The 27674-nt window shown below is 39.9% G+C and overlaps 1 protein-coding gene and 1 non-coding gene across 2 annotated transcripts; one reads left to right on the forward strand and one right to left on the reverse strand.

Annotated features, from left to right (window-relative positions):
* Positions 1 to 1061: 1061 nt before the first annotated feature.
* Positions 1062 to 22892, reverse strand: LOC144666860 (uncharacterized). The gene is made up of 11 exons (XM_078528267.1): positions 21619 to 22892; positions 21362 to 21487; positions 20861 to 21170; positions 15885 to 15969; positions 14526 to 14562; positions 13248 to 13304; positions 12533 to 12741; positions 11344 to 11488; positions 9700 to 9789; positions 8929 to 9066; positions 1062 to 6396 (listed from the first exon to the last, which is right to left on the reverse strand). The coding sequence occupies exons 1-11, from the start codon at positions 21847 to 21849 to the stop codon at positions 3706 to 3708; spliced, it is 4119 nt and encodes a 1372-aa protein (XP_078384393.1). The 5' UTR covers positions 21850 to 22892; the 3' UTR covers positions 1062 to 3705.
* A 353-nt stretch (positions 22893 to 23245) lies between these two features.
* Trnat-agu (transfer RNA threonine (anticodon AGU)) lies at positions 23246 to 23319 on the forward strand. The gene has a single exon. It is a non-coding gene; the product is annotated as a tRNA-Thr (tRNA).
* The last annotated feature ends 4355 nt before the right edge of the window (positions 23320 to 27674 follow it).

Here is a 27674-nt window from a genome sequence, read left to right on the forward strand (position 1 = left end):
CTGTATCTACTTTTTTTTAAAGTTTCGCGTGGCAAATACAATCTTAGTTAGGGGTATCCACGGGTAAGGAAGGGCCATTTAGAAAAGTACTTTGAAGTGCGATATATAATTTTGGTTCCCTACAGGGGTTTTTGTCCCAGACTTGCACAGAACTGATAGACAGACACTGCAACAGCTCAATACAGCGAGGATTTCCCGCCAAAAGGCACACTAGCGTTTCCCGCCAAAACACATGTCACGCCACTGGCACGGGGCTGTCATCACAGGTGTAGAACAAACGCATGCGCATGGTGAGCCGTGTACTCCATTGTTATGCAAGCGAAAATGCAAGCACAAAAAACAAGTACAAAGAATGAAAATGCTCTGTTTCCCTGTGCTTGCGTAAACACTTGCTTCACAAATTTGAATGTATCAACGTTAGTACTGAGCAAGTGCAATTGCAAACATATTCGTCTCATCCGCCATATTGGAAAAGGGCATGAACAGCCTCCTTGTAATCGGCTTTGCCCGCGTGAAGAAATGCAACTTCTCTGATTAAACTTTTTTCCTTTTTTTATTTATACGGACTGAAAATGGCGCGTATTTCACTCAGCCCGATACAAACACACGAGACTACAGTTGGGAAGAAATTGAAAGTTTCTGTTAACCAAAGTGTCAGGCGACGATTTACATCAAATTAGTCGTCTCATTTGCCCGCAGCACACCCCAATATGTATGTAATGTAAGCCCAGAGAGGTACAAAAATTTTATAAGGCCTCGTACACGCTTATGCGTAGTCCTGGATAGATTTTCACGCAGCTTGTTTGCACAGTTTTAGCGCGGACGGGTGAAAACGGAGACTTCAAAATCAATGGTTTATGCAGGATTATGCTTGGACTGGAAACCGGTGGTGGAGAGCCGGAAGTGAAACGGGGTGGGAAAGAACTGTGTGGGAACCGCGGGGGAAATAGCAAAACTTCCCTAATCCCTGATTACTCTTCTAATCTCATTATCTTGATCATTTTTGGTGTGACCAAAAACGGTGAAATGTTCAAAGTCAAAACAAGACATTCACAGACAGATTCCCAAAAGGAAAAACAAAATTACTATTTTTTTTTCTTTTCACTCTTAATTACATAATGGTACATCGACCTAAAAATGGTGATTCAACTCCTAAACTATTCCAAACTATAACTATAATCGATTGATTTTACAATCAAATAGGGCTATGCCAACTTGCAAGCACCAACTATATCCAAATAAAATGAATTTTTCATAAAGGTTTTTTCAGTGAATACGTTAAAGAATAACAGCTAAAAATCTCTACAAACTAAATCTATTTCTCAACTTTCCTTCAGCTGTTCTAAACAGTTACTTTTAGACTAAGCGTGACGCTGAGTGGTCACGCGTGACGTGACTATACGTGACTCTAGTTTCGTGACGGAGATAATTTTTAGAGACAGCGAATAAATCCACTCATGCATTTGACAAGAATAGACCTAATCGCAAACAGCATTAATAGATAAATATAATGTATATATCATAAATTCACTTTAGATGCATCTTGATTGCAATACATTAGATCGTGCTCGGGGATATATGATCTTGTATTTTGTTTTACCAGCTTAACAATAAAAATTTAAATTAACAAAAAAAACTCCACTACCACTGTCAATTGCTATAAACTCCTAAAAAAACTTTACCTTAAAGCAAAGGCTTCGTCTGAATCTAGCCTCATATCACAAAGCTAAAATTTGCGTTTTGAATATTATGTTATAATTTATCTGCCCTTACACGAGAAAAAACTGTACAACGTTTGCGAGCTGATACTTAATCTTGAATAATGATTAAAACAATTAAATAACTACCGAGACCAAAAACAGATTCCTGTCAAATACCAACAAAAAAAAAGTGGTGACATATATTAATTTACAAAAGTATGAGTTTTACGTTTTACGTTTCAGTTTAGAGAGAAGCACTCTATGCAAGTAATTTCCTAAGTATTTTACATCTTCCCTTGCCTACGGCTATCTCGTGGACCAAATTGCCACGTTCAAACCCCTGGGTTAGGTCAGTTAAATCCCCCTGGGGTAGGAAATTCTCCTTGGGTAGAAGTTTGACGTCAAAAAGTCTAAAGAGATTGACACGAGAAAGCGTTGCAGTTGTAACGATATCAAAGAAACATTAAACCTCGAAGCCCCAAAGTCAACAAATAAATTCTCTTTACTGGCTTCTATACATTTCTCGGAAAACCGGTTGGGAGAATGTGTTAAAATCAAGGAAACTCCCTTTGGTGATCACTTCTTTCAAAAGTTCTCATGACCTCCTCTTGTGATTTTGTCTTTCTACTGTAATGAGAAAATTAATGCTGATCACTTTAGGGGCTTCAGAGGTAAAGGGTATTTCTCCCAGGGGGAATCCCATATATCATAGTAACAGGGGTACCCGTCAGGGCCAGGTTGTTCAAAAGCTGATTCATACTAACCCAGGATTAAATCTGTCGATCGAGGGTTCAATTTATATTGTATAAATGTGTTTTTATAGCTTATATTTTGCAGAGTTGGAGATAAGTCGACCTCAAAACTGAAGGACAGAAAATATAAACAGAAAACCTCACTGAGAAGTTAAAAACTGAAATAACAATTCACGCTAATACTTGATTAGCTTAATCGCCCTTTGAACAACCTGGCCCCGAAATTTTACAAGGAACCGTCATCAAAATATCGTTATATGAAAGTAGTTCTTATCAATTTTTACTATTTACTGTACCCGAAACAAACAATACCAAACTTTGGGCATTTGAAATTAAACACTAATTAAGACGAACGACCCCCTCAATACATATCCAGTTGGGGGGGGGGGGGAGGTATTTCTATGCCTTCTTTTGCGGTGCTGTTTGAGGTTACAATTGCTCAGTAGAGCGGTTTTCACTTGAGTGTCGAAAGTAATTCGCGTTTGCTTGCTTTTGCATTTCCACTCTTCGTGGCTGGTTAAAACGCTCGCGCCAAATTTTTCAACCAATCACAAGTAAAACCAAAATTGATCGTGACTCGCTCACACACGTTTTACCGCGCTTTGTACCGGCTTCATGTACTTGCTTCGAGTTGATTGGTTTCCCTGGTTGTCTATGTCCTTTGTGATTGGCCAAAGTGATAATTTTGGTCTTGGTTTTAAGACACTCAATCGAAAACCGCTTTATGTGCATCTACAACTGATTACGTGTTTACTATGACGTGGCCTCGCACTGGGCCAAAATGGCCCGAACATTAAGACCGAAAATGTTGAACAAATTGTTTCGAAAGAAATGTATTTCTAAGCTGAAGGCGAACTTTGTAAAACGCCTTCCTATAAGGCACAAACTTTAGTAAACAAACACCAGTCTTCACTCGCTCAGTTCTTCTTTGCTCGATATACGAGAGACACGACACTAATATTTACAGATTTCTACGTCATCAATGTGAAATATATTGGGTCGAATTACAAACTTCTTTTAGCGGAGGAATGAAATAAGCGAGAACGACATAGGTTTGTTTACTTAAGTTAGGCAAAACCTTGCAGAAAAATTTTCAGTAAGTCGAATTTAAGTAAGATCACAATATGTGATTCTCGCGTTATTGTGTAGAAATAACAATTAATTAACATGCTACCTGCGAATTCCTGGGACTGGGTTACATAAGCTTGTACTTACTGCACTAGATTTCATAGCGTCCTGTGGCAGAAGCGGCATCATAGCCAGTTCTGATAGTGTCCTGTGACACATGTTTGTGTATAAGGTGCAACAGTGATAAGCGTGTCAATTGGATAACTGACACCAGTCCGCGTAGCAGTAGAAATTGTGGTCAGTGATGCAGGGTCGAGCGCCATGCCATTCACGTCTCCGATCCTCTTAGCAGAATCCACAAATGACGACAAATAGTTCTGCGAATTAACTAAAGCAAGGTTCGACGAAAGCCCATTTCCTGCCCCTAGAAGTGGGTGGAAAGGCGGCATGAAGAAACTTGGATAGGTCGGAAATGGTACTCCAAATTTGTACGGACTGTATCCAAACAGGCGATTGGCCGCCACTGAAAGGTCGAGATATGATCTTTCTGGTCCAGCAGAAAGTTTGTCTCTGTTTGTTGCAGAATGAGGGAATGGCGGCATGAATGGAAATCTTGGTGAGACAGGGACACTCGGTACTTGCAACTGAGGGTCTGAAACAGAATGGTGCCTCGTGGGGACATCAGGATCCTTATCAGATGAACGTGCCGGACAAATAGGTTGACGAGTCTTTTCCGCGTTACTTTCACCTTGCACGCTTGATATCGTTTTATCATCTCCCAGAATGCTGCTTATTCTGTACGACGAGGAAGAAGCAGTGTTCAGTTTGCTCTCCTTGTTGTTTTCGTCTCCTAGAAGCCTTGAAACGCTGAAGTTCGAACCAGTGTGACAGCGTTCCTCGCGTAGCTTAGCCGTGGACGACTCAACGACATCATCTTTATGGGAGGCTAAACTCCCTATATGAGAGTTTATTACCCTCTCCGGAATTACCCCGTTGGGGGCAGAGCATTTGAGTCCTTCGCCCTGCAATGGCTGTCTACGGATTGCATCAGCGTTAAATTGTCCAGGTAAAACCTTGTGTGGTACTGACCTACCCTCATTCGTAGAAACATTACTAGGTAACATTGCACTTTGGATTCCTTGGCTATTTGGATGGGTATGAAGCAAAGATCTCCAGCTTTGTTGCCGTGCATTGGGAGACAGCTCCTTGCTCTGTGAGGCGCTTTGCCCATTCAACCACATTCGTTCCTGATGCGCCCCTTCAGGGACCAATTCCATTGGCTTTGGAAGGTAATTATTTTGTTCTGTTTTTGTGGGAGACAATTTAGATAGAATGTCTTCCTTGGTATCTCTACCACTGCGTTCGTCAATCGCATTAACTGGAAGACATTTAGAAGCGTTAATGTGGTTAGGTCCTTTTAAAAATTCGTTGTGAAGCATTCCGGTGTTAACTTGTTGCATTGGTGTGGATTGTACACCATCTGATGAACCAGTCGTTGTATAGATACCCGAGGGACCAGACACACCATTTTGGTTGACAACACTGGTATTCACCGATGCTACCTCGACCCGTTGAGAAGCACTAGAATCGTGCCTGGTTGTAACACCAGGCTCACTGTCAGCTCTGGACAGAGCCGTTTCCGCCAGCATGTCAAGGTAGCCCACCTCACGCTCCTCCGGGTTTGCATCGGAGGAAGCCTCCTTCTCCGGGGCATCTGCCTCCATGCTGGCCGCTGCTTCCCCCTCCAGCTTCTTCCTGGCTACCTTCTGCTCCCATTCACCCAGGCCATGAAGAGTCAGGTTCATGTGCTTGTGTTGATAAAACACGAGGCTGATCCGCGTAGGATGGTGTCGCTTTGGGTTCCTCAGAGGTGTCGTTGCGTGCAGTTCCTTCTTCGCTACCTCAATGAGCAACGACCCATGGCCAAGAGCGATAGCCACTCCACCCATATGCTCCTCGATCTGGAACGGTTTCCGTGCTTGTTCCATGTTGATGAGGTCTTTGACATTTTTACGATTTTCCACCTCTTCCTTCACATTGGCATTTTCGTCCATTGGCAGACTGTTTGACGCTCGCATGAGCGGGACCTCTTGATCATCCACCCACTTAATCTGAGAAGGCCCTCTTAAGACATCGTTAGGGGCGCCATTGTAATGATGAATGACTGTCTTTGGCTTGGCATACTCCGTACCTCGGTTTGACGGTGCGCCGCCCATCGCAAAGGACTTACCGAAAGGCATCCGACAGTTCCAAGGCCCATTCATAAAGGGAACCTTTCTATCATAATTATCATAATTAGTGCCCGAGTTGTGAAAGTGATTCATGTGTCCCGGATTTCGATACAAATATGGAATGTGATTCTCGTCGACCCAGTGCACCTCGGGCGCACGGCAGTGGTTAAGAACGTAATTGTTCCCAAGGTGAGGGTGAAACTGAAACAGCGGTGAGCCATGAGGGGGGTACTGTCCGTTATAGCAGTTGCTCATCACGTGATTAGAGGCAGGATGATGGTGAATTACCGAATTGGGATACCCGTGCAATGCCTGCGCATGTCCGTGTGGGAGACGATGCCCGTCAAATGCTAAGAAAGGCTGATTGCTGTTGTTGTTGTTTACATCCTGAAACAACTCCTTGCGCTCCTCCTTGAGATGTTGGTCGTGACTGTTTGCGGCTTTGCCTGCTTTTGGAGAATTTTCTTGCCCTGCGACGGTAGAGTAGCCTGGCGATACACCCACAGGAGGCTCAAGGAAGTGACTGGGCATGACGTAATTTGGAGCCACAGGGCAACCTTCCTTGTCCAGCATGCGGTACAACGGCAGAACGTGAAGCTGTTCGTCTTCTGTGCTGTGCGAGCCTGGCTTTAGAAGAGTACACACCTGCGAGAATACGAAAAAGAAAAAAAGAAACCGTCACGAGAAATAAACAATGGGAACAATTGAAGGAGCAGTGTCACTAAGAGTTAGAGTTTCTTGAAAATCCAATGAAGGTGTTGGCATCAATTGGATGGGGAGGAAGAAAGTGGTCTGAAAATTGAAAAGGTCGGGCCGACGTTTTCAAGTTTGGCAGTGTTACTCATAGGCGTACGAGGGGGGGGGGCGAGGGGGGCAGCCCCCCCAGTCCATTTTCGGGCAAAATTTTAGAATTCGGGCAGCTGCAAGCCTAAAGAAAAAATAAAAAATAAGCCGAAAAGTCTATCACGTCAAAACGAATACATCAACAGGAAAAGTATTGGCAGCGTGTGGAAATATACATAACTTTGTTGTTCAAAGTCCATCCTTCATCTGCGTTCGTTTCCCCTCTATAATCATTGATTTTTCTCGCAAATTCTGCCTGACTCCTCAGTTTTAATCAGTTGAAATCAGCTTTTCCATAGGAGGTTTGCGCACGGTGGAAGAAGACCTAATAATTTGAAGCTATGCTTTCGACTCAAATGTTTAGTTCTCAGGGCTAGCGAAACTTTCAACGAAATGTTCAACATTCATCCCTGCATGTTTTACACGCTTTTGTATTACTTTCAAATGGGGAAAAACAATATAAATTGGCTTCCAAAATTAATATAATTTTTTCTGAAGTAGAGTGAATAAATAAAAGATATCGAAAAAGGACAGTGCATGACACCTTCGGATAACGCCACGAAATTAATTTAAGAACTTAAGCAAGCAGGAAAAGTTTGTACACCACTATTTTAATACATTTTTATTTTTCATTTCACATGCCTCTTTATTCGACTTTCAACCCATGCCATTTTTCGGACAAAAAGGTCTCCGCCCCTCCAGGACCGAAGGTGCCCGTACGCCTATGGTGTTACTTGGAAGAAAATCACAGAAAAACCATTGATTACGGCCTTTCTTTTATTTTTTTTCAGGTTATTTTGTTGATCATTGAGTGTACCCTAACAGTTCTAGCATAGTTTACACAAAAAGTTAGAAGACTTCTCGTGACCCTGTCCCTTTACGTCAGGTCAAAAAAATAAGGCAAGAGCACCACAGAACAGACTTTTGAAGCCGGATTCCGCTGAAAGTTCGAACAATGAGTGCGAAATTAGTACCAAAATCACCAAGCACGACATTTTGTATGCTATAAAGACACAATTCATTTGTCAAATAACCCCGTAATAAAATGGAAGCATCCGAAAAATAAGTCAAACCCGTAAAAATGTTTAAAGGCGCCATTTTGTTTTGAACTGGCGGAACGTCGTATAATATTATCAATTTCAATCCATTTTCCCGCGGGGCGCGTGCAGGAGAGCGCACGCACCAGCAAGAGGCTGTACTTTTGCCGAGCCGAATGTTGCGCGGAAACCATCTTAATTACTTAGCAGACGGAAAACTATTTTTTTTTTGTCCTTTGTAATCCACCTCAATCTTAACTAACCAAAGTCATTCTTCCTCGTTTTTCGTTTTATTTATGACCTCTTCAATTTATTGCTACCATCGTTCCTAAGTCTTTCTGCATTTTGCTTTGTGAAGCTAGGCGAGATAAGAAACGGCCTGGAAACAACTTTGCAAATTTGCACGTAAAGGCCTGGGGAGAGGTGTTAAAGGAGCTTTGTCACGGGGATTTCGCAGATTTTTGGTCTAAACTGTTCTGAAATTAGTGGTAGGTATTAACCTACAAAACCTATAAAAAACATTATCTTTGAACATCTAAAGGAAGATATAACTTTAATTTGCAGATAGAAATCAAGGAACGGCTATAGATACCTCCACCGCGGTCAAACGACAGAAATATGCAAAAAATAAGAAAAGTACTGCAAAGATAGGTTTTAATTTTCACAGTTCAAAGTTCGATACATAACCGGTATCCTAAGGGTTTACTAAGTTTATTGGAGCTACTAAAAAAGTTCACGTGTTTGAAAATAGCGATATGCGGACTTGTCGGCGCCATTGTCAGTCTGTCAAAGCACCTTTGGCAGAGCGAAACATTTAAAAAGTAAAAACACTGGTTTACCTGAGGGAATGGGATATGCTTTCACCGGCAACTATTTTTATCTATCCTTGCTCGTAATCACTTCAATTTGAACAAAAAACGGCAAAATGGAAAGAAAACCTGCCTGAGACGTTTGACCGCGGTGAAATAGATACCGTTTTGTTTGAAGACGCGCGGAAACAACTTGAAAAAGTAAGCCTTACTTTTTCAAATTGCAATCCCTTTCCATCCATACATCCGTAGCCAAAGATGCTCGTTAACAGTTTCAGTGCTCCAATATAGCAATTTTTAATAAAAACAGACTATTATTTTTAGGTTTTCTGCGACACAAATATAAATTTTGGCTGTTTAAAAATCTGGTAGAATCCGTGACATAGTCCCTTTAATGCTCCTTTATTGTAGAACAAAAGCAATGTCTGTTTTGCTCGACTACGCCAAGTGTTCACTGTTAGTTACAACATATACACAACTGTAGTTACCAGTGTTGCTCCGCCGTCCATATTCCTGGAGTCCTTGTGGCTATGCGCACAGAAATCCATGCAGCACGTGACACCAGAGAAAGGTCGCTTCTCATTATTCCCGATGCGACATTCGAGACCCTCCTTTTCTTGCCTTACCTAGAATTAAAAGGATATACCCATTTATCCTTGATGTCCCTAGATTGCCACCCATTTACTCCCAACCAGTATCATACAGTTTGTACAATTTAATTTGGGAGAATGAAGTGTCAGTTACGATAACAGAAAGCGAGGGCGCAGCTCTCGTTAGCTTGCTATAGACCGATTTTTATTTCAGTGTCGTAAAACCAAATCCTAAGTAATCACTCTGGCTAATCACAAAAGACACAGACAATCTGGTGATCCAGTTAAAGCTCGAAGCAATTACATGTAGCCCACACGAAGCGCGGGAAAACCCGTGTGAGCGCGTCACGATTGGTTTTGGTCTCACTTCTGATTGGCTGAGAAAGTAAAACCAGTGAAATTCAGAATTTCTTTTGACTTTTAGGTGAAAAGCGCTCTTTGCGTAGTTAAATAAATAAGAAAAACAAACTTTTTAAGAAACAAAAAAGTATGCGTCAGTTCTCTCAGCCTGATGTAAACACCAGAGAAGATTCAAAAGTATTTGAAAGTTTACGATGAAGCTAACAAAACGCAATAATCCGTTGTGACCGTGTTACATTAAGAGTTGTGCTCCACACTAATAATAATCGCTAATAATTAGTGATAATGATTATAATTATTAGAATTTACCTGGTTGTCAAAAGGTTGTGGTGCAGACCTTTCATACAAAAAGGACAAATCTTCCGCCAAACCGTGCATCATTTTTTCAAATTCCTCCTCCTGTTTATTTATGGAAAGAGAAAAATGCTTGAGAAACTATTGATATTAACCCCCCTGCTTCCAGAGACAAATTGTGGTTTAATTAATGTCGCTTTAGCGTTTAGGCTGTGGACGAAAAGCTAATTTGTGACCGTTCAAATGAAAGCTACTGAAAAGTACTTTTATAAGGTGCTGTTTATTATGCTGTACACAAAGTGGCTCTAACTTTTACGTCTGTGGATGAAAATCTTAGTGTGTGACCATTCAAATAAAAGCTACTGAGCAGTACTTTCATGTGGTACTGTTTATTGTGCTGTACAAGGTGGTTCTAACAGTGTTCCAGTTAAGTTTTTGAAGCAAGGGGTCAATTTATAGACGGGTCAACCAGCCCGGTGTATGTAGCACTTGTTAGGGGAAAGGTCGGGTGAAAAGTTTCCTTTTGTAGGAGGGGTATGCTGGCACCAGGAAAATTAATTTGTTATGCTTCAGGGTGCTGTAGTGGCAAAAAATGAATAACTACTGATTTAAATTACTTAATTTAAAATAATTATCCTATCAGAGAGCTCCAAGTTCAACATATGTTTCCCCAAGAATTACAACTCACTCATCTTCCTAGGGAGGTTGTCTCTCCCAGTCATTTTTAAAAAAATTTTTTCATTATTTACAATCGTCCATTTTCTATATGTCCACATAGAATGAAATCCAATTAAAAAATAAATTTAAAATATAAATTTTTTTTAAATAGAAAACCGCTTCTTTTTTCCCTCTACTTTACAAATTGCAATCTCCTTTTATAACAGACTTTTCGTGTATAAATACATACGGTAGAAGAACTGAGAAACTTTTCGTTAACACTATACGGAGTAAAAGAAACTGCTGTCCGTATATGCAGGCACAAGTTTTATCGTACGTGAGGACACGCCGACACGACGAATTAGAGAAGTTGTGACTTCAAAATGGATTTTTAAAAACATTCTATTTCGAACAATTTTGCCTTGTGAAATACAAAGCTACACATGATAGCGAGGAGGGAAAAGAAATTTATTGTGTGCCTTTTTCAGACCGAATTTAAGCTGAATAAGGAGGTTACCAGGCCGGGCGTCGGTAACATTGTTTTCTTGTCGCTCGAAAGAGATGACAAAAAATGTAACAAGAGCACAGCCTTGGACAAGTAAAGTTAGATATGTGGTTTTTTGATTCTTCTTTCTTATTTTTTTCTATTCTTTGTCTTTGGAAACTTGCTTCCTTGCTTTTTATTGTTACTTATAAGTGAAATATTATTTTTTCCATTTCATTTGTCAGGTCAGGTAGCCGTCTCTATCGGGTTTTTGACCCGAGACCCGTCTCTTATCTGGAACACTGTTCTAACCTATACGTTTGTGGATGAAACCCTAGTGTGTGACCATTCAAATGAATGCTATTGAGCAGTTCTTTCATGCGGTGTACAAGGTGGTTCTAACTATGAAGTCTGAAGATGAAACCCCAAGTGTGTGACCATTCAAATGAAAGCTATTGAGTAGTACTTCAGTATACTGCTAACTACGTTCGACAAGATAGCTCATCTTTATATCATACCTTAGAAGGATCGAGCAACTTAAATTTCCGCGGCGATTTGCTTCGAGTGAACTTGCAACCGTTATAGTACATGCTCCAAGAACAGCCGAATGAGAAAGACGCGCCACAAGTATCCTCACTCACCCCCTGACAGGCACACGACTTCCTGCAAAACAATAACCAAAGAAAATACTTCATTCGTGAGGGGTGGAGTTCGTCTGAAGCAGTGCTTACCACATACACACAACTTTGTAGAAGCCTAAAGGGAAAGGATTATGATATAACCTTCAAAAATTAATGACCTGCTACCGACGGATTAAGAGACGTTTAAACAAGAAGTTCCGCTATAAAAGGGATGGCACCTCCCACATTTCACCCTTCTCGGGCGCTTAATGCAAATTTGTACTCTTTGCATTCGTGGCACGTTGTGGTGCCGAGCATCTTTCAAGCTGAACATGCTTTGAAATCTCATGAAACCAAGATATATTATTGACAAAAATATGAAAAATAACTTCCTAACGTTTAACAGAAGATTTCTAGCGAAAATGAAACACATTTTATCAGTAATAGTTGTGGAAAATACGCAGGTTGTTTGCCAGTTGTTTACGCTTTGATTATTGACTGACAACTGGGCGTGAAAATGGCCAGGCCACGCCCCTTTTATACCGGAACTTCTTGTTTAAACAACAATGTCCCCCCTTACGCCAAAAAAAAGGTCCAATCCCGGTAGTCTAAGACTTTGGAACATGCCCTCCCCCCCCCCAACCCTCCTGTGCTCCAAAAGGAGGGGGGAGAGCATCCTTAGATCCGCAACTGCAGATGGGGCTGTTCCAAAGAAATTTCCCAAAAAAGATTGCTCAAACTTTCTTTAAAAAGGTTGCCGAAAAGAGGGTCCAAACTCCAAATAGTTGCTCCAAAAGATGCAAAACGTTGCTTTTGAAAAGGGACAATCTCCAAATATATGCCAATTTCCCTTTGAAGGTAGGATTTCTAGGCATTTTCATGCAATTGCATCGGACGAACAACATTTGGAAAGTCTTCGGAAAAATTCGGTCTTGAAATTGCAGAAAGTTGCTCAAGAGTTGCTGGAGAAGAAAAAAGTTGCTCGAAAAGTTGCCAAGTTACCCAAAAGTTGCCAAGCATCTTTTGGGACAGCCTGCACTCTACAGAGGACAAAAACAAACAAGAGAACAAAAAGGGCTCTCCTTACGTTTCATTGATGCCGCATCGTCTAGTAGTAGGTACACCATGTTGAGGAAGCACTGTACTGAGTTCCTTGTAGAGGAGATCCGCGCGCTCCTTTGCAATGCCTTCCCATAATACAATGTTCACCACGTTCAGTGACGTATCACACACGTGATCAGCACGCTTTCGTGCGATGACCAAGATCTTCTCCTCTTCACTGGACCGACGAATAACCTAAAACGTCATCAAAAACAAAACGAAGAGTTTGTCCATGACAAAAGAAAAAATTGTTGACCTCTACTCTTTTTTATCCCTGAAGATAACATTTTCTAGTCTCTAATTGCAGCAACGTTGAATGGTTTTTTTTTTTAAGCAATGCAGTATAAAATCCGTCGTTTTGTTTGTCCTACAGCATTTAACGTTAACGATCAACTGCAAACTCAGTTTTTTGTCGCGCAAAATTCACATAACTATGTTAGTCCTTCGCAATCGTCCTTGTAAGACAAATTACAGCGATCATGTTCTAGCGCAAAATCGCTTTTTATCAAAAGCTGATTAGAGTTCCACGCTGTGGAGGAATACCTTACAACGCCCTAACTAAAAATAGGACGTACACCCCAAGCAGAATTGCTTTTTCAGGCAAAATATTGCCTTAAGCTCACGCTTTTTCTCATTGTTATTTTCGATAAGGGATGCATCTTGCTTTTGGCTACATGATACCACAAGAAAGATAAACTCACCCATCTCGCTATTGGACAACCAAGCTGATTTTTTCCCTCTTTTCCAGTGAAACCAATCTACAAAGAGGTGAAGGATATGCTGGATTAGAACTAAAAACAATACATATCCCACTCAGTGAGATAAATCTAGGATTATCTGAGATTTACCATTGTAACAGACCGTATAACCTGAAAACCTTTCCACCTTTGACCTACTTTGGCTTTCAGATTAATACCGTGAAATATCCCATGAGTGACTTATCTTTCAGCTAAAATCTCTAAGGACAGTTTTTATATACAGAGAAATAGCAAGACCCAAGTAAATAAGTAACAGTTATATCACGAGAAAGCATGGAATAACCACGTTATCCCATACCAATTTTCCGGCAGGACACATGTGCAACAGGCCTTCTGTTCATGGGAGGGGGAGGACTCTTATTTAAAAGGGACGTAATTTAAACTGCCCAGTTTAAATTACGGGTGTGATTTCAGTACAGAACGTCAATATTTTGAGCCGTCAAGGTCTAGTTTAGGATTACCGTATTTTCTCGATTGAACGCCGGGCCCCGAATAAACGCCGGGTCTCCGAGCTAGAGTGGTAAGTAAGCCTTCCAGGCATTTATTCGAAGTGTAATATGCTTTAGGTATGATGGCAAATTACATTCATGTCACAAATAATGACTTAGTAAAACCCTTTTTTAATAAACATTTTGCTTTAATAAACTGCACCATTCAAATAAACGCCGGATCCACGGAATTAAGTTTGAAATAAACGCCGGGGGCGTTTAATTGAGAAAATACGGTACACGTGAAGAAATAGAAATTTACGTTGTTCTGTTGGCGGAGAAGACTGATTGGGCATGGACAATATGGTATCTTAAAGGAGTTATGTCACAGTATTTTAAGTCATTTTCTGTTTAGATTTAAATTGATAGAAACCTTAAAGTAATAATTTTTTAACGCAAAAAATACCAACAGAGTAATTAATACCCGAAAATAAACAAGGATGGTTTGGACTGACAACCATTAAGAGGGATTATGAATGACAAACTTGAAAAAAAAATGCCATTTTTTTCAAGATGCGCTGTCCGTGACACACCCGAGACGTACCCCCTTTAAGGGTCACAAAAAGCTTGAGCCACGACCAGATTGGTCTCCTTTAACGGTTTAATTCAAATTTTCTGACAAGCATCTCCGTCCTTTTCATTATAGGGTCCCTCTGGGGGGTCTTCTGCCTTTTGACTTAAGTGCATGAATTCCTCATGAAATAAAAATGATAATTTATATATGACAACTTACCAGTTCAATTCTGAGAGCTGATCCTTTGACACCAAACCTGGAATATGAAAATTTAAATACAACTATTAACTGACTTTAAAAAACTGGAGCATATCCTTGTTGCTGTAGCATGAAGCGACTAGGAGTATAGGTGGTTTTCACTGTCACGCCGCGTAAAAATAAATCCAAAACTATTGAGTAAAAAAAATCAAGAATAATACAAGTTGTAGAAAACTATTATATAAACTACTTGTCCAAGTTTCAGGTCTGTTCGTTATTCCGTACTTGAGTTATCCGTCAAATTGTTTCTCGCAAATTTAGAGAGCACAGTATGGAACCGCCATGTTGGAGCCCAAGCAGTTGGGCTCCAACATGGCGGCCGGAAATCAATGAAAACATCTGGCATTAAATACTGCTACAAAAAGCGGTCGGATCACCCTCATGAACAAGTTAACATTCACATAAACACTTCTCGCTAAACCTCAACTGTTCAGATTGTTACAAATTGCAGAATAAGGCATTTTTTTAACAAAACGTGACAGCCTTCTGGCGGCCATCTTTGATCTCGTGTGGCGTGAAACTCCGAAATTCAAAATGCTCTTTCTTAAAGATGGCAAATGCTATCGAGCTAAAAACCCTCAACAAGATATATATTAAGAAAGTCTATTAGGCAGTGAAGGATAAAAACTCAGGGGTCTTGCGATTTTGGGTTTTAGAATTTTGATGACGTCACGTGAAAACCAAGAATTTCTTCTACCCTAAGTAGCACTAGCTATTAGGTCACTGCACCTCCCATGACAATTTCTTTTAACTAATTAATATTCCTAAGTGGAGATAAGCATGGAATACAACACAAGGGCTCAATTCTAGGCTCGATTACCATCATTCTGTGTTCTGCATAATTTTTGCATTTTGTAATATACCCCTGCCGATAAATAATTGTAATAGAAACTCCCCTGGGAGTATTGATGGGATACCAACCTGATTCCATCCAAATTCAACTCACCACTGTTAGGGTTAGGATTTAGGTTCAGGTTAGGGTTAGTGAAACACCCATGGCAATGAAGGGGGACAGGAGGGCAGGAGGCTGGGAGACCTGGAGAAAAGGGGCAAAAAGCGGGAGAAGAAGGGCAGGAAGCGGGATTCCTAACGTGGCAGGAACCGGGAGAAAACGACTAAAATTTTGCAACATTTGGTTATATTTCACAATAGATATGGGACAAAGAGGGGAAAACACTAGGGGAAGGCTGCGGGGAGTGGGAGTAAAAGGTACGGGAAGAGGGAATAAAAGGTACGGGAGGCAGGAGGTTCAGAGCCCCCTGTCCCCACCCACAGGCGGCATGAATAGTGAGAACATCAAAGCACCACCATTTGTCCTACCTTTCTTCCAAGAGATTCCTAAGTGCATCCAAGTTTGGTGCGGCACCCAAGTAGGTGTAATAAGGACTGTCATCCTTTCCTGAAACTAAAATAAATATAATTATATTCATTACAATTTTTGTAGTACAGTGTATACACTGGCATGGAAAAATGGAAATTAAGGGCGGGGCAGGATACCTACAGTAAATGAGAAAAGTAGAGGCTCAGAAGCAAGATTCGCAAGGTGATGCATAACTGACGTAAACAGGAAGACAGTTCTAACTCCATGAAAAGTTTTACAATAAGAAAGGGGTAGGATGTGCATTTTTCAAAAACTGACTGTTATAACAGGGTATGGTAGCACCAGTGACTGACATTTGCAGACTGCAGACTGCAGACTAAGAAAATATATATCATGTTACCATTACCATTATTGAGAGCTAACCGTAAACAGGCTATAGCTAACCGAAGTGTTCTTCGGGTTAACAATCTGAGTGAATAGTAGGCTAACAATAGTAGTGAATAGTAGTGAAAGTCTGCAAGTCTGTACTGGTCTGCAAATGTCAGACACCCTGGTAGCATTTAAGATGTGTAGACAGGCACACTACCTTAATCTAGTACAAGCACTGTAATTTTGCCACTGGCGAATTAAATTTACTGGTATCCGCTTATCCCAGCGAGGGTACTGACAGAGGTCTCAGGACATTAATTGATAGGGATGATCCTAGGATTCTTTTGGATTTGAAATGTTCCATTGTTTCGGGTGGCTTGATTTAAGTATTTTGGGGGGTATTAAAAACAATGTAAAGATTGTGGTACTTCCTTGGCTGCATAGTTCTGCAAATAAACTACAAATAAATATTCAATTTCTAATGTTTTTCTTTGTGCTTTATCATTGCCCCTTTCTGGAAATTAAGGGGTCAGAAATTTGGCATGGGATTTTTTGCTCTTAATGTTTGGTCCAGGGATTTTTATGGGTTTTGTTGGAAGCCCTAGGGATTTTTTTGGGTCTTGATTTTTGCCCCCATTCAATCATCCCTGTCATTTAAAATCCCTAGTACCCCCCTGGGCCATTTACACACCTTGGGTGGAAAGTGGCACTGTGGAAGTAAAGTGTTGTGCTTAAGAACACAGTGACCCCAGCTAGGGATTGAAACCAGACTGCTCAGTCCAGCACGCTAACCATTAGGCCTGGCCAGGGGAGGGGGGGTGCAGTTTACATGACTGGGAGGTCCGACGTATTTTTTTGGGTTGAAAATGTACACCCTCGGTATTTTTTTGGGGTCAAGAGATCTGTCATGTATTTTTTTAGGTCTTAAAATCTGTTTGATTGAATAAATCAGTATCGACGTACTAGGTCTTGTACTTTTTGGGGTAGAAAATTTTGATGCCAGGTATTTTTTTGAGTGTAAAATTTCAGGCTCGTGTATATTTTTGGGTTCGCAATATGAAGCTCCGTCGAATCCCCTCCCCCCCCGTCATGTATACTGCAAGTACCCCCCTGGGGGCCTGGCACCGTATCTTCGTGCCACCCACCCTCAGACATGTGCAGAATTAAAAAACAAAAACAAATAAACAATGGTTGGACTAGCATTATTCAGGGATCACAGCGAAATTTGAGTTGTTTTCACATGTCAAGTACTAGTTTTTGCTCGAATCAGGTGTCTGGCATAACCCCTTTACCGCCCTGTCTGAAGGCAAAAATAAATTCCTGGGAAAAATACATAATATGGCCATGTATCACAAGGACTGGGAACTTTCTAATTCACAAATTTGATTGGCTTAAATCTGTATTGACCATGTAGATTTTCCCATCAAGAACTAGCTAGTGCTGTTACATACAGTAACAGTCATATACATTCACCACAAGGTAGAAACAAACAAAAAAAATGCAAAAACATTGGCTTGTTTCTGCTGAAAATAGTCAATGGAAGAGCCAATATTACATTTGGCCAATAATCAAAGTGGCAAAAAGCCACTAAACTCGGAAAATTTATTATGAAACAAGAATCAAAAACAACAAACTGGCAAATAAAGATTTGCCAAAACAAATGATGTTAAACTTTAAATTTCACACTTCCGTTCACCTCACTAAGTTTGATTGTCATCAAGCTGCTAATCAAGAGCATGCTGAAAGGCCATTAGAGAAAGAGTTCCTATCCGCTGCAAATTGTTTTCTTTCTTTTTATTTTTCCTTTTCTTTTTGTTTTTTGAAGGTTAGGCAAAGTAATAATTTTATTGAAAAAATTAAGTTTTGGTCTTTTTAAAAAAATCTGACATAAATACAGTATTTTGGCTGCATTATGTAATTTGACTAGAAATGAAGGTACCGGTAATCAGAGAACAGGTCTAATTCTCTAGAGGCCTCAAAATACTTGCACGCATTGCATGCCTACATTAACAGGAATCAAATTCACTTCACTCACTACAACTTTATCCGAGTTAAAGAGGAGAAAGGGAAAAAACAAACTTTGGCAAAATTATTTAAGTTTTTCTTACGCCTCTAAACACCAGCTAGAGACAGAATTGAGATGTTTTTGAAAGTCCACAAGTCAAAATCAATAACCACGAGTCTAAAAAGTGATTTTAGGCCTCTACGAATTTGGTGTCAGTTCACTGAAAGAGGTTAGGTACCGGTAACTTAAAAACACATGCACTTGCCAGTGAGTTTAAGGCTGTCCCCTTTTTTCATTATTTAGCATCAAATGTGTTTCCTAATTTCAGGTTGGTCGGTCGGACATAAATTTAAAAAAAAATCCTTAAAAGAATCAGGAGCTTGCAACCTTTGGAACTAGAAGGCCCAGTACCCAAGCATCACTGCTGTAGAGGTTGGCAACAACGAAAGGTGGTTACAAAATCAAGATGGCAGCAATAGAGGAAGAAAAGATCGATGTCTTGGTTAAAATCAGCTGAGAAAAGAGAAAAAAATTGAGCCACCAACACTTCTTTGTGATAGATCTGCCAGTTATGATCCATGAGTTTTTTCTTTTTTAAAAACGCCAAAATATGGGTTGGTTGGACAATGGTAAATGGAGAAAAAAAGGGACAGCCTAACTTTCATATTTTGTTAAAATTTTTCATCTCAGTTTGCAAGAAAAATGTAGGAAGTGCAAACCTGCTCTTTAAGTGACAATTCAGTGCATTTATGTTTTCTTGTTAGGCCATATAATAAACATCTTATTAACCAAGCTTAGTCAGTCTGTATGGGAGAATTTTAACTTTGGTCATGAGTACAGACCTCCCTGCATTCAGTCTGTACTCACATCTCAGGAAAAATTCTCCCTAACAGACCTTCTGCCAAGTTAATAAGAACTAATTATTTTGCCACTTTATTCATGAAAACAGCTGGAATGTAAATTGTGTGGTTCCAAAAAATATCCGCACCCTCCCCATGGAGGGTCATTGGAAATTATGAGGGGAAGGGAGACTTAAAGACCAAAATTTTTAAAGCAAAGTGTGAATCTCAAGTGTAATTTCCAGAGGGGAGAATGGGTTCAAACCAAAAACCCTCAGTGGGAGGGGGGTATTGATAATTTGTAGAACAACACATTTGCACTTCTAATTAACAGCTCCCTTGCTGGGTTAGGAGGTATAAGCCATATAGTTCTGTTTAGCTTCCGGTAATAGTTGATTTGTTTACGCAGTAAAAGCATTTTAGTTCCAACAGTGTGCTATGATTGCCTTGCAAGTAAACCTACCTGGATACAAAAAGGCGTACGCCAAATGAAAACAAAAAAACAAAGATTTGCGTTTTAAATTTCTGCTAAGCCCAACCACAAACAAAGTTTCTTCGTTGTTGTTTATTTTTTTCTTTCTCTTTTTTTCTGTAGAACTCTATTGAGCCAAGATTAAACAAATCCTCCTTAAATTATTGGCGATAAATCGATTACAGAACCTATGGAAATTATATTGCTGAACCTCAACGACTGAACCGTATAAAAAAGCAAATGTTACAATCGCAGCTCACTGAACCCAACTTCCGGTGTTTTGAATCCACATCTCAGACGAGAACAATAAATACACTGTGTGTGTTTTTCAGCACAGTGTTAAAGGGCTCTCCCAAATTCCATGCATTTTAAATAAATGTCGTGATCTCCGCGTTCAATAACCCAATCAGACATATTCTAACTTCATTCCAACAGCGACCTGTTAATTCCTATTGTTCCCGTAAATTAAGAATGCGTCTTCGCAAGAGTGGCGACTTCAGACGTGTCGAGAGAACCTCTCATCAATCATTTAGAAACCAACAAATACGCCAAGCGTGAAACCGACAACTTCAACGCTCAGATCGCCGCACTTAAAAACCATTAGCAAAAGCAAACGCTTTTTTTTTCGTTTTGTTTTCTTTGCAATCGTTTTTCTTCGCGGCAGTTCGTTTCACGTTGGGTCCTTTGATGATTTAATGATTTAGGCCGATAACGTGAATTAAAACTTTCGTCAATGCGCAAGGAGTGTGTCGTTTAGGCAGATTAGAAATTAGCACAAAAACTCGCCGCTGAATGGCTGAAAAGCGAACAGTGTACACATACGATCGGCTGTTTTGACGGTTAGCCGAGACACATATAAACAAAGGTTGATCTCTATCGTAACGAGATACTGATGAAAATTTTGATAAGAAAACCTCTTTAACGTTTACCGTAATTTTTCGTGTGCGCAACTAATTTATTTCACCGTGGGCCAAGTTAAAGGTTTCCGCTCGTAATTTAGCGGCAATGTCAACAAAAACTAACATCGCACCGCGCGGATCCACTTTAATAAATTTTATTCGAAGCAACCCGGCTTAATCCCCAATTAGGTTTATTTAAACCTTCAAACAAAGCCAGTCTACGCATCTCACGCTATCCACAAAAGCCGAAACGAAATGGAAATGCGCGCGGCATGAAGAAAAAGAGATCAAGCAAATTAGTTCGTGCCCGACTTCGGCAATGGTTAGATATTCAAGCCGGCTGGAAACGTGCATTTGAATAAGAATACAAGTAAAAAAAATATGTAAATACCTGGGCAGTTGCATGGAGGGGGTTCAAAATCGCTTTCACTGCGGGAAACCGCTACCTTGCTGTTCGTCAAAAGCTTTTCAGCGCCCGGTTCGCTTGAGCGAGTGGGTTGAACGTTGCCGCTTGCTGTTATATTCACACGAACAGCTTTGGGGAGCTCGTCGGGGACGTTGATTTCTGTGCTCTGCAACTGAGGAGCTTCGACTTTTTCCTGCACATGAACTATCCCTGGCGACTCTGGGTTTTGCGGTTTACATTCGCCAGGCTCTGAATCGTTGATGCGCTCGCTTTGAGCGTCTTCGTCGCCAGCTCGCTTTGAGAGAAAAACGCAAACCACAACAAATAAGCAGTGAATATTGGCAAACGACGCGCGCATAAATTGCTTGCAAATAAACTCCGGTAGAACAAAAAAAAACCTCCCAGTGCCTGGGAATGGAATTTTTGCTTAAACCTGAATAAAATCAGTGTAAGCTAAGTTGTATTATTTAAGATCAATCGCCTTACCTTATCGCTCTCTTCGATACCACAGCTCACGCGAGACAAGCTTTCCGGTGACTCGCCGTCTTCGTCTTCATTAGAACCCTGTCGCAGCTGAACGGCGTCTCGTTTCGCAATGTTGGTTGTCGTTTTCTGCAAGAACAAACCGAAATCTCACCTTAAATATTTTCAAGCGAAAACTACTTTAGCGCAACGCGCAAGATTAAGTGCGAGAATTATCAGTGTCCAGCCGGAATCATTAACGTTCGTTCAAATATTCGCACCTTTCTGAGTTCAATACATTTACGGAACTTGCATATCTGATGACCAGTTTTTCTATTGACACAATTGCTGCATTCGCCGCAATTTACTTTCCTCAGACAAGGCTCACAACCGCCGCATCTTCTTCGCTTTTTTCGAGGAACCACGTCTTCAAAATCACTAGATCGTTTTTCTCCAGGCTCGCTTCGAGTCACCGGCATCGACGTTGTCGTTCCCTCTGCGCTGCTTTCCATGGCCACTAGACTAGTCGCGTAGCGTCGAAAAAAAAAATTCACGACCAACAATCCGTGACATCAATAACATTCACGGTAAACTCGCGAATTTCGACCAGATCCTCGATGGATGCTTCCAAATCCAAGACACGAAGCCGCTAAGTTGACTTCGCCTAGAGCTAGAAGCTACTTCCAACGATATCAGCGGCGAATGTCAGACAGGCTTGTCGTTGATCGAACGCAAATTTCACGCAGCCACAAGCCACTTCCGAGCCAACCAAATGCTTAGTAGGTGGGAACAGTCTGTTTGCGAGCCGACAAATGCACGCCCACGTGGGATAATGCGAAGCCGCGAAAACTGATCAAGCGTGACCAATTTGCGCGCGTGCGTGCGTTCTATCGACGTCGTCAATTTCGAGTTTCGAAGGCAATAATGAGATTCCGGTTTCACCCAGCCGCAGTCAAAATACAACGCGACAGATCTGTGAGGCGGAAACAAATATTGAAAATTTCCTTGGCAAAATTTTCGGATTGCTCTATCTTCAATAACAACTTTCAACAAATTAACTTTCAAATTGATGCAGCATTTTCTGCCAAAAATTATTTCGTTTTCAACTGGGTCCAGAAAAGCCTCGCAATTTTCAACTCTTCCTCACAGCTGTTTGGCGTTATACAAAACAGTAAAACTTAGCCAAAAAATCGTAGCATTGGAGGATTAGTGTCGGAAATTGCCCATATTTTAAGATCATATCACAAAGTTTTCGTTTTGTCGCGAGCGGGGAGCGATCCTTGTAGATCAAAATTGACGTCGGGCCGTTTTGAAGACGCTAAATTAGAGCGTTCGAAATGCAAATTTTCTGTGACTTAAAAAGAAAACAGTAATTTTAAACTTTTTTAGCTGTGTGCTAAAACACAGCCGGTGTATTGCAATATATTCATCTCGCTGTAAATGCGACACTACACCATTGTTTTCACGCTTGATTGACAACGACGTTGAAAGCTGAAAATGCCGCATCTGAAAAGCGCGCAAGACGTGAAAAACATTCTAATCGCAATCATCTGTCTCCCGTGTGCTCTTAAGCCAAATAAATTATTCTTTACGTCGAGCTCGAGATAAAAGTGTATAAATTAAACCATTCATTAAGCAGAGAAAGTAAATAATACGAACTGGGATGTCGTGTCGCCCTCAGCGAGTGATAAACCCTGCGGCCAAGTGCGTGTGGTGGTCTATTGTTGATCGAAGCAGTTTGACATTTTAACTGATCCGTGACAATATTTATACAATTGTCTACACTCACTTCACTTACGTACAAAGCGGCTCGTTGCGAACGGTCGTGTTGCTATGCCAACATTTGACGGATTAAGTAACCCGTAATGATCTTGATATCCAATAAATTTTCACTTCAATCTCACGTGTGGCGCCCTAGCTCAGTTGGTTAGAGCGCTGGTCTAGTAAACCAGAGGTCAGTGGTTCAAATCCGCTGGGTGCCTACCTTTTTTTCCTTTTTCTTCTTTTTTTTTCTTTTTACTTATTACTTCCCTATTACTGCACTTTTTTAAAAACAACCATGTTATCACTCAAGAGACTTCAAAAGTTTGTAAAGGAATAATAATTTAAGCGTATAAGAAACTCAGCAAATTATCATGAATTTTATCGAGGTTGTCTTTTTAGCTTTCCAAGTTTTCTTATCTGTATAACGGTAGCGGCGATACAGTACAATGCGCGACAGAGAAAATATTTCTTCGCTCGCCACTTTAAAGCAATGTAGAAAACCTTTGGGACCAGTGTACAAGAAATAAAAAAAACTATTTGTATTTATTTTGCGCGTTTTAAGAACTAAAACGGATCCGAATTTAATTTTAAAGAAAACTTTTTCAAAATACTTAATCGCTCTTTATTCTAGCATTGTAACAATTTTTATTATTGAATTTTCAAGCATTTACATGTTTTCAGATTGCTGATTTTTCTTTTCAATTTTAAGTGTATATCAATTTTATTGTCTTTATAAGATTTTTGTTTAGAGGACCCTCCTGAAAACCCCTTAAATGATAGGTGGCCTACTTGACAAACATTTGTTTTTGTTATTATTAGTTTTAGTTTAGCGTATTTAGTTTGGTTTTAAAATTTCACTGCATTAACCAGTTGTTTTAGGTCAGTTAATTTCTGCTTTAGATGCATTTATTTATTTATTTATTTATTTATTTATTCATTTATTTATTTATTTAATATTTGAAGTCATTTTATCTCTATAGCTCTACATCTTTGATTAACTGTTGAACCCTGGGAAGAAGGGTAGGGTGTGTCTTGCGCAGTTTAAGAAATGGTTTTGGTTTGATTTTTGATTACAACAAAAAACATCAATGTTGCTAATATTATCCCACATGTGTATATAACCTTAAAACATAGAACTAACATAATATAATTGGATTACAATAATCTAGAACTAAGCCAAATAACAAAATTCTGAAGTCCATTCACAAATGAATACAGGCAGATGGAAATCTGCAGATAATTATTAAAGGGGACAACACTATTTAAAAAGAAAAAATAATTTTGAATTATCGTCTAAATCATCGAGAACGACAAATTCGATTTTTTTTTTTTTTTTTTTTTTTGGGGGGGGGGGGGGGTTAGAAATGCATGTGTCATTTGTCTGCCAGTTTCAATCCCGACCAATCCGTAATTTATAATTTCCAGATGGGTCAGTACAACAACACTTGATCAATTGCTTTTTACAGTAATGATATAAAAAATGCCCAATCATTGGCCGACATGTTATGATCATTTTCGTGACATTAGTGGTTACCATAGAAACGGTATAACCTGTTAACAACACCATTGATTTTAGCTTTAATTAAGTGCTAATAACTCAAAAATAAGCTCGGTTATTTTTTTGCTAAGTTATGATCGGCATGTCGTGATACAACTATTAGCAAAGTTAAAAAAAATCTATCAGAGCTCGATGGGCTCAGAGCCACCTTACTTTATTTAACCTTGCTAAAGTTGTATCATGAGACGGTGGTCATAACTCAGCAATATTTTCGGAAGGAATTTGTACCTCGGATTATTACAACGAGCTTATTTTCGAAGGGAGTTATTTTCGTAAAAATGCGCCGGTGGTATTTTGCCATTTAGGCCCTCAACTAGGCCTGGGCGGGTTGTGCTCCTAAAAGTGGCATATTACATGCTACTAGCAATGCTCGAAATGTTGCCAAATTATGCCAAAATTATGCTTGAATTCCCAAATTATGCTCACAAAATGACGCAGATTCTGTACATTGAGGCGGGCAATAACGACACCAAATTATGATGTTTTTCAAATTAACTGTTGTAAATTTATTTGTGTTTTATGCCAGTTTGTCTCGGCCGTCAGCTGTCCAAATTAGCTGCTCGCATCTCTGAACCTTTTGTAAAATGCCTTCGAAGACTTAACAATCACACCTGTATATACTAACTGAACCAAAAAATATAGTTCTCTCTTGATTTAATTTATTTCTGTAGAAAATACACCATATTTACTAAATGTTCTGAATTGATGCTCCAAAAACGGCTAAAATTTGCTAATTATGCCGTGGCAGTGCTCATTTAAAAAAATTGTTTTTTTTTTTTACTCCAATTATGCCAAAAATTATGCTAGCACAATCCGCCAAAGCCTACCCTCAACGCATAACGTCAAGGCCGGTACAAAAAGAGGAAACAAGATAAGCACCACCGGATAGGAAAACCCACACCGACAAAGCAATGAGAATAATCACCGCGAATTGTAGAGCAAGCCTGGATCGGTAAAACGATGTGCCGGGGTAAGCTAATTAAACTTACACCGCAAACGGAGAAAAATTTTTCCCTGCGATGACACCCGGGGTGTACTCCCTATGGTGGACTCATATACTGGGAGATTCCGCCCGAAACGGGTAACTCTTTTAGGCTGTACTGTAGATATAGAAATGGTTGGGACTTAACGAGTCGGAGTATACAAAATGGCAGAGAAAATTTTATTTACGAATTTGAAAGGACCTACAAGAGGTGACACGAACACAGTTTCTCAGTCTCTTTGTAAAAGTATTGCGGTTCAAATACAAGAGGTCTCTTTGTAAATACCCAAATTAGCGCCGCGGCGCTTATTCAATCATTTACGGTATAAGGGGGATACAGAACCTCCCCGTATTGAATTTTTGTCTAGTATCCGCCCCCCCCCCCCCCAAATCCTCCAAGCCCCGACGATGATACAAACCTAAAACCTAAAATAGACTTTCCGAGAGATGACTGACTTTGTGTAAGGTCCAAGAATTTTGTCCTGAAGTATAACGTAACATATGACTGAGCTAAAAAGCTTTTTTCTCAGCAGCCTAGTTTGTTTCTAGTCTAACATAAAATGTGTAAATTTTTCATGCAAAACCTGGAAGAGTTAAACAGAGTCAAACTGAACAACCAGCTCCCGTGAGGACCACCTTGTCTAACAGACCTCCCGGGTGGTCCGAAAGCGATGAAAATCATTTTCACACTGATCGTGAATTGGAAAGGGTTAATTAACAACTTAAGCACACCAGGGCAATTGTAGAAATAAGCCCGGGGGGGGGGGGGGCACTCAAAAAAGTTTTATACGGGGAGGCTCCGCCCCAAGCTCTTACCCTTTACCCTTTTATATACCACTTTCACAGAAATTGTACCCCTTTCGTATACCCTTTACTGAAAAAAGGTACCCCTTTCGTATACCCTTTACTGAAAAAAGGTAACCCTTTTATATACCTGAAAGACTTGGCATAGACTTAGAACAGGACGTTTTCTTGTCATTTTCATGTTGCGCTTTATAAATTAAAATAATACAGCCATAAAGTGCGTCTGTTCGAAATATTTTAATTCAAGGCCCTTAAAAAACCTTAATGACGGATTTACATACCCTTTCATATACCTAAACTTGTGAAATCCCTACCCTTTTATATACCTGAAGCCTGAAAAAGGTACCCCTTTCGGGCGGAGCCTCCCCGTATAGGCCACAATATGGAGTACCCCCCCCCCCCCCCGGGGAAATAAGCCTGATCAGAAAAAGATTTTTGTCTTTCTTACTTTTCACTGAAATGAGTCAGAGGAAATAAGTAAACAGTACAAGTACAAAGTGCTGCAATTATTTGTGGTTGAATGTGCAATACTGGCCTACGAAACCCCAAAATAGGCTAATCGCACGAAACTTTTCTTTGGTCGAGACGAACCGCGAACCAAAGATAAAATAAACATATTAAATAACGTTAAAATCTCAAAACCCTCTCAAAAGTGGACATATTCGAAAAAAATGTATATTGTTGTCTAAAGTGATTACGCACATATAAAACGCAAAAAAAAAAAACAGCTTAAAGTAGCTACGTCACGGACATCTCAACTTGAAAAAATTGGCAAAGTTTTTCAAGTTTGTTGCTCATAATCCGTCTCAACACTTGTCAGTCCAAACTATTTATGGTTGTTTTCATGTTTTCATTACTCCGTTTGTGTTTTTCTTCCTTAGAAAACTACTATTTTTCGGTTTCCTTCAATTTAAAAGCAATCAGAAAAATGACCATAAAAATACCGTGACATAGTTCAACTGCACAATAGCAGTAGCCCCGGGCTCTGTAAAAGGTTTTCTGCGTTTTCTACTAACGATAATAAGTAGTTGTTATGTGACGCCATCACACTGAACATGCGAAAGTTAACCTGCAATCAGACAAAAAAATAACGGCAGATCCCCCGCTAAACAAATTACCAGACAATACTCTTTTAAATTTTTAACTTACATTTCGATTTTTAATTAGGTTTTAACTAGATTTTAAATTAGATTATTGTTTAAAGTAGATTTTTAACTTTTAGTACATAA

The sequence above is a fragment of the Oculina patagonica genome, chromosome 9, assembly GCF_052425735.1.
Source record: "Oculina patagonica isolate OP01 chromosome 9, crgOcupat, whole genome shotgun sequence".
In the NCBI taxonomy this organism is placed as follows: Eukaryota; Metazoa; Cnidaria; class Anthozoa; order Scleractinia; family Oculinidae; genus Oculina; species Oculina patagonica.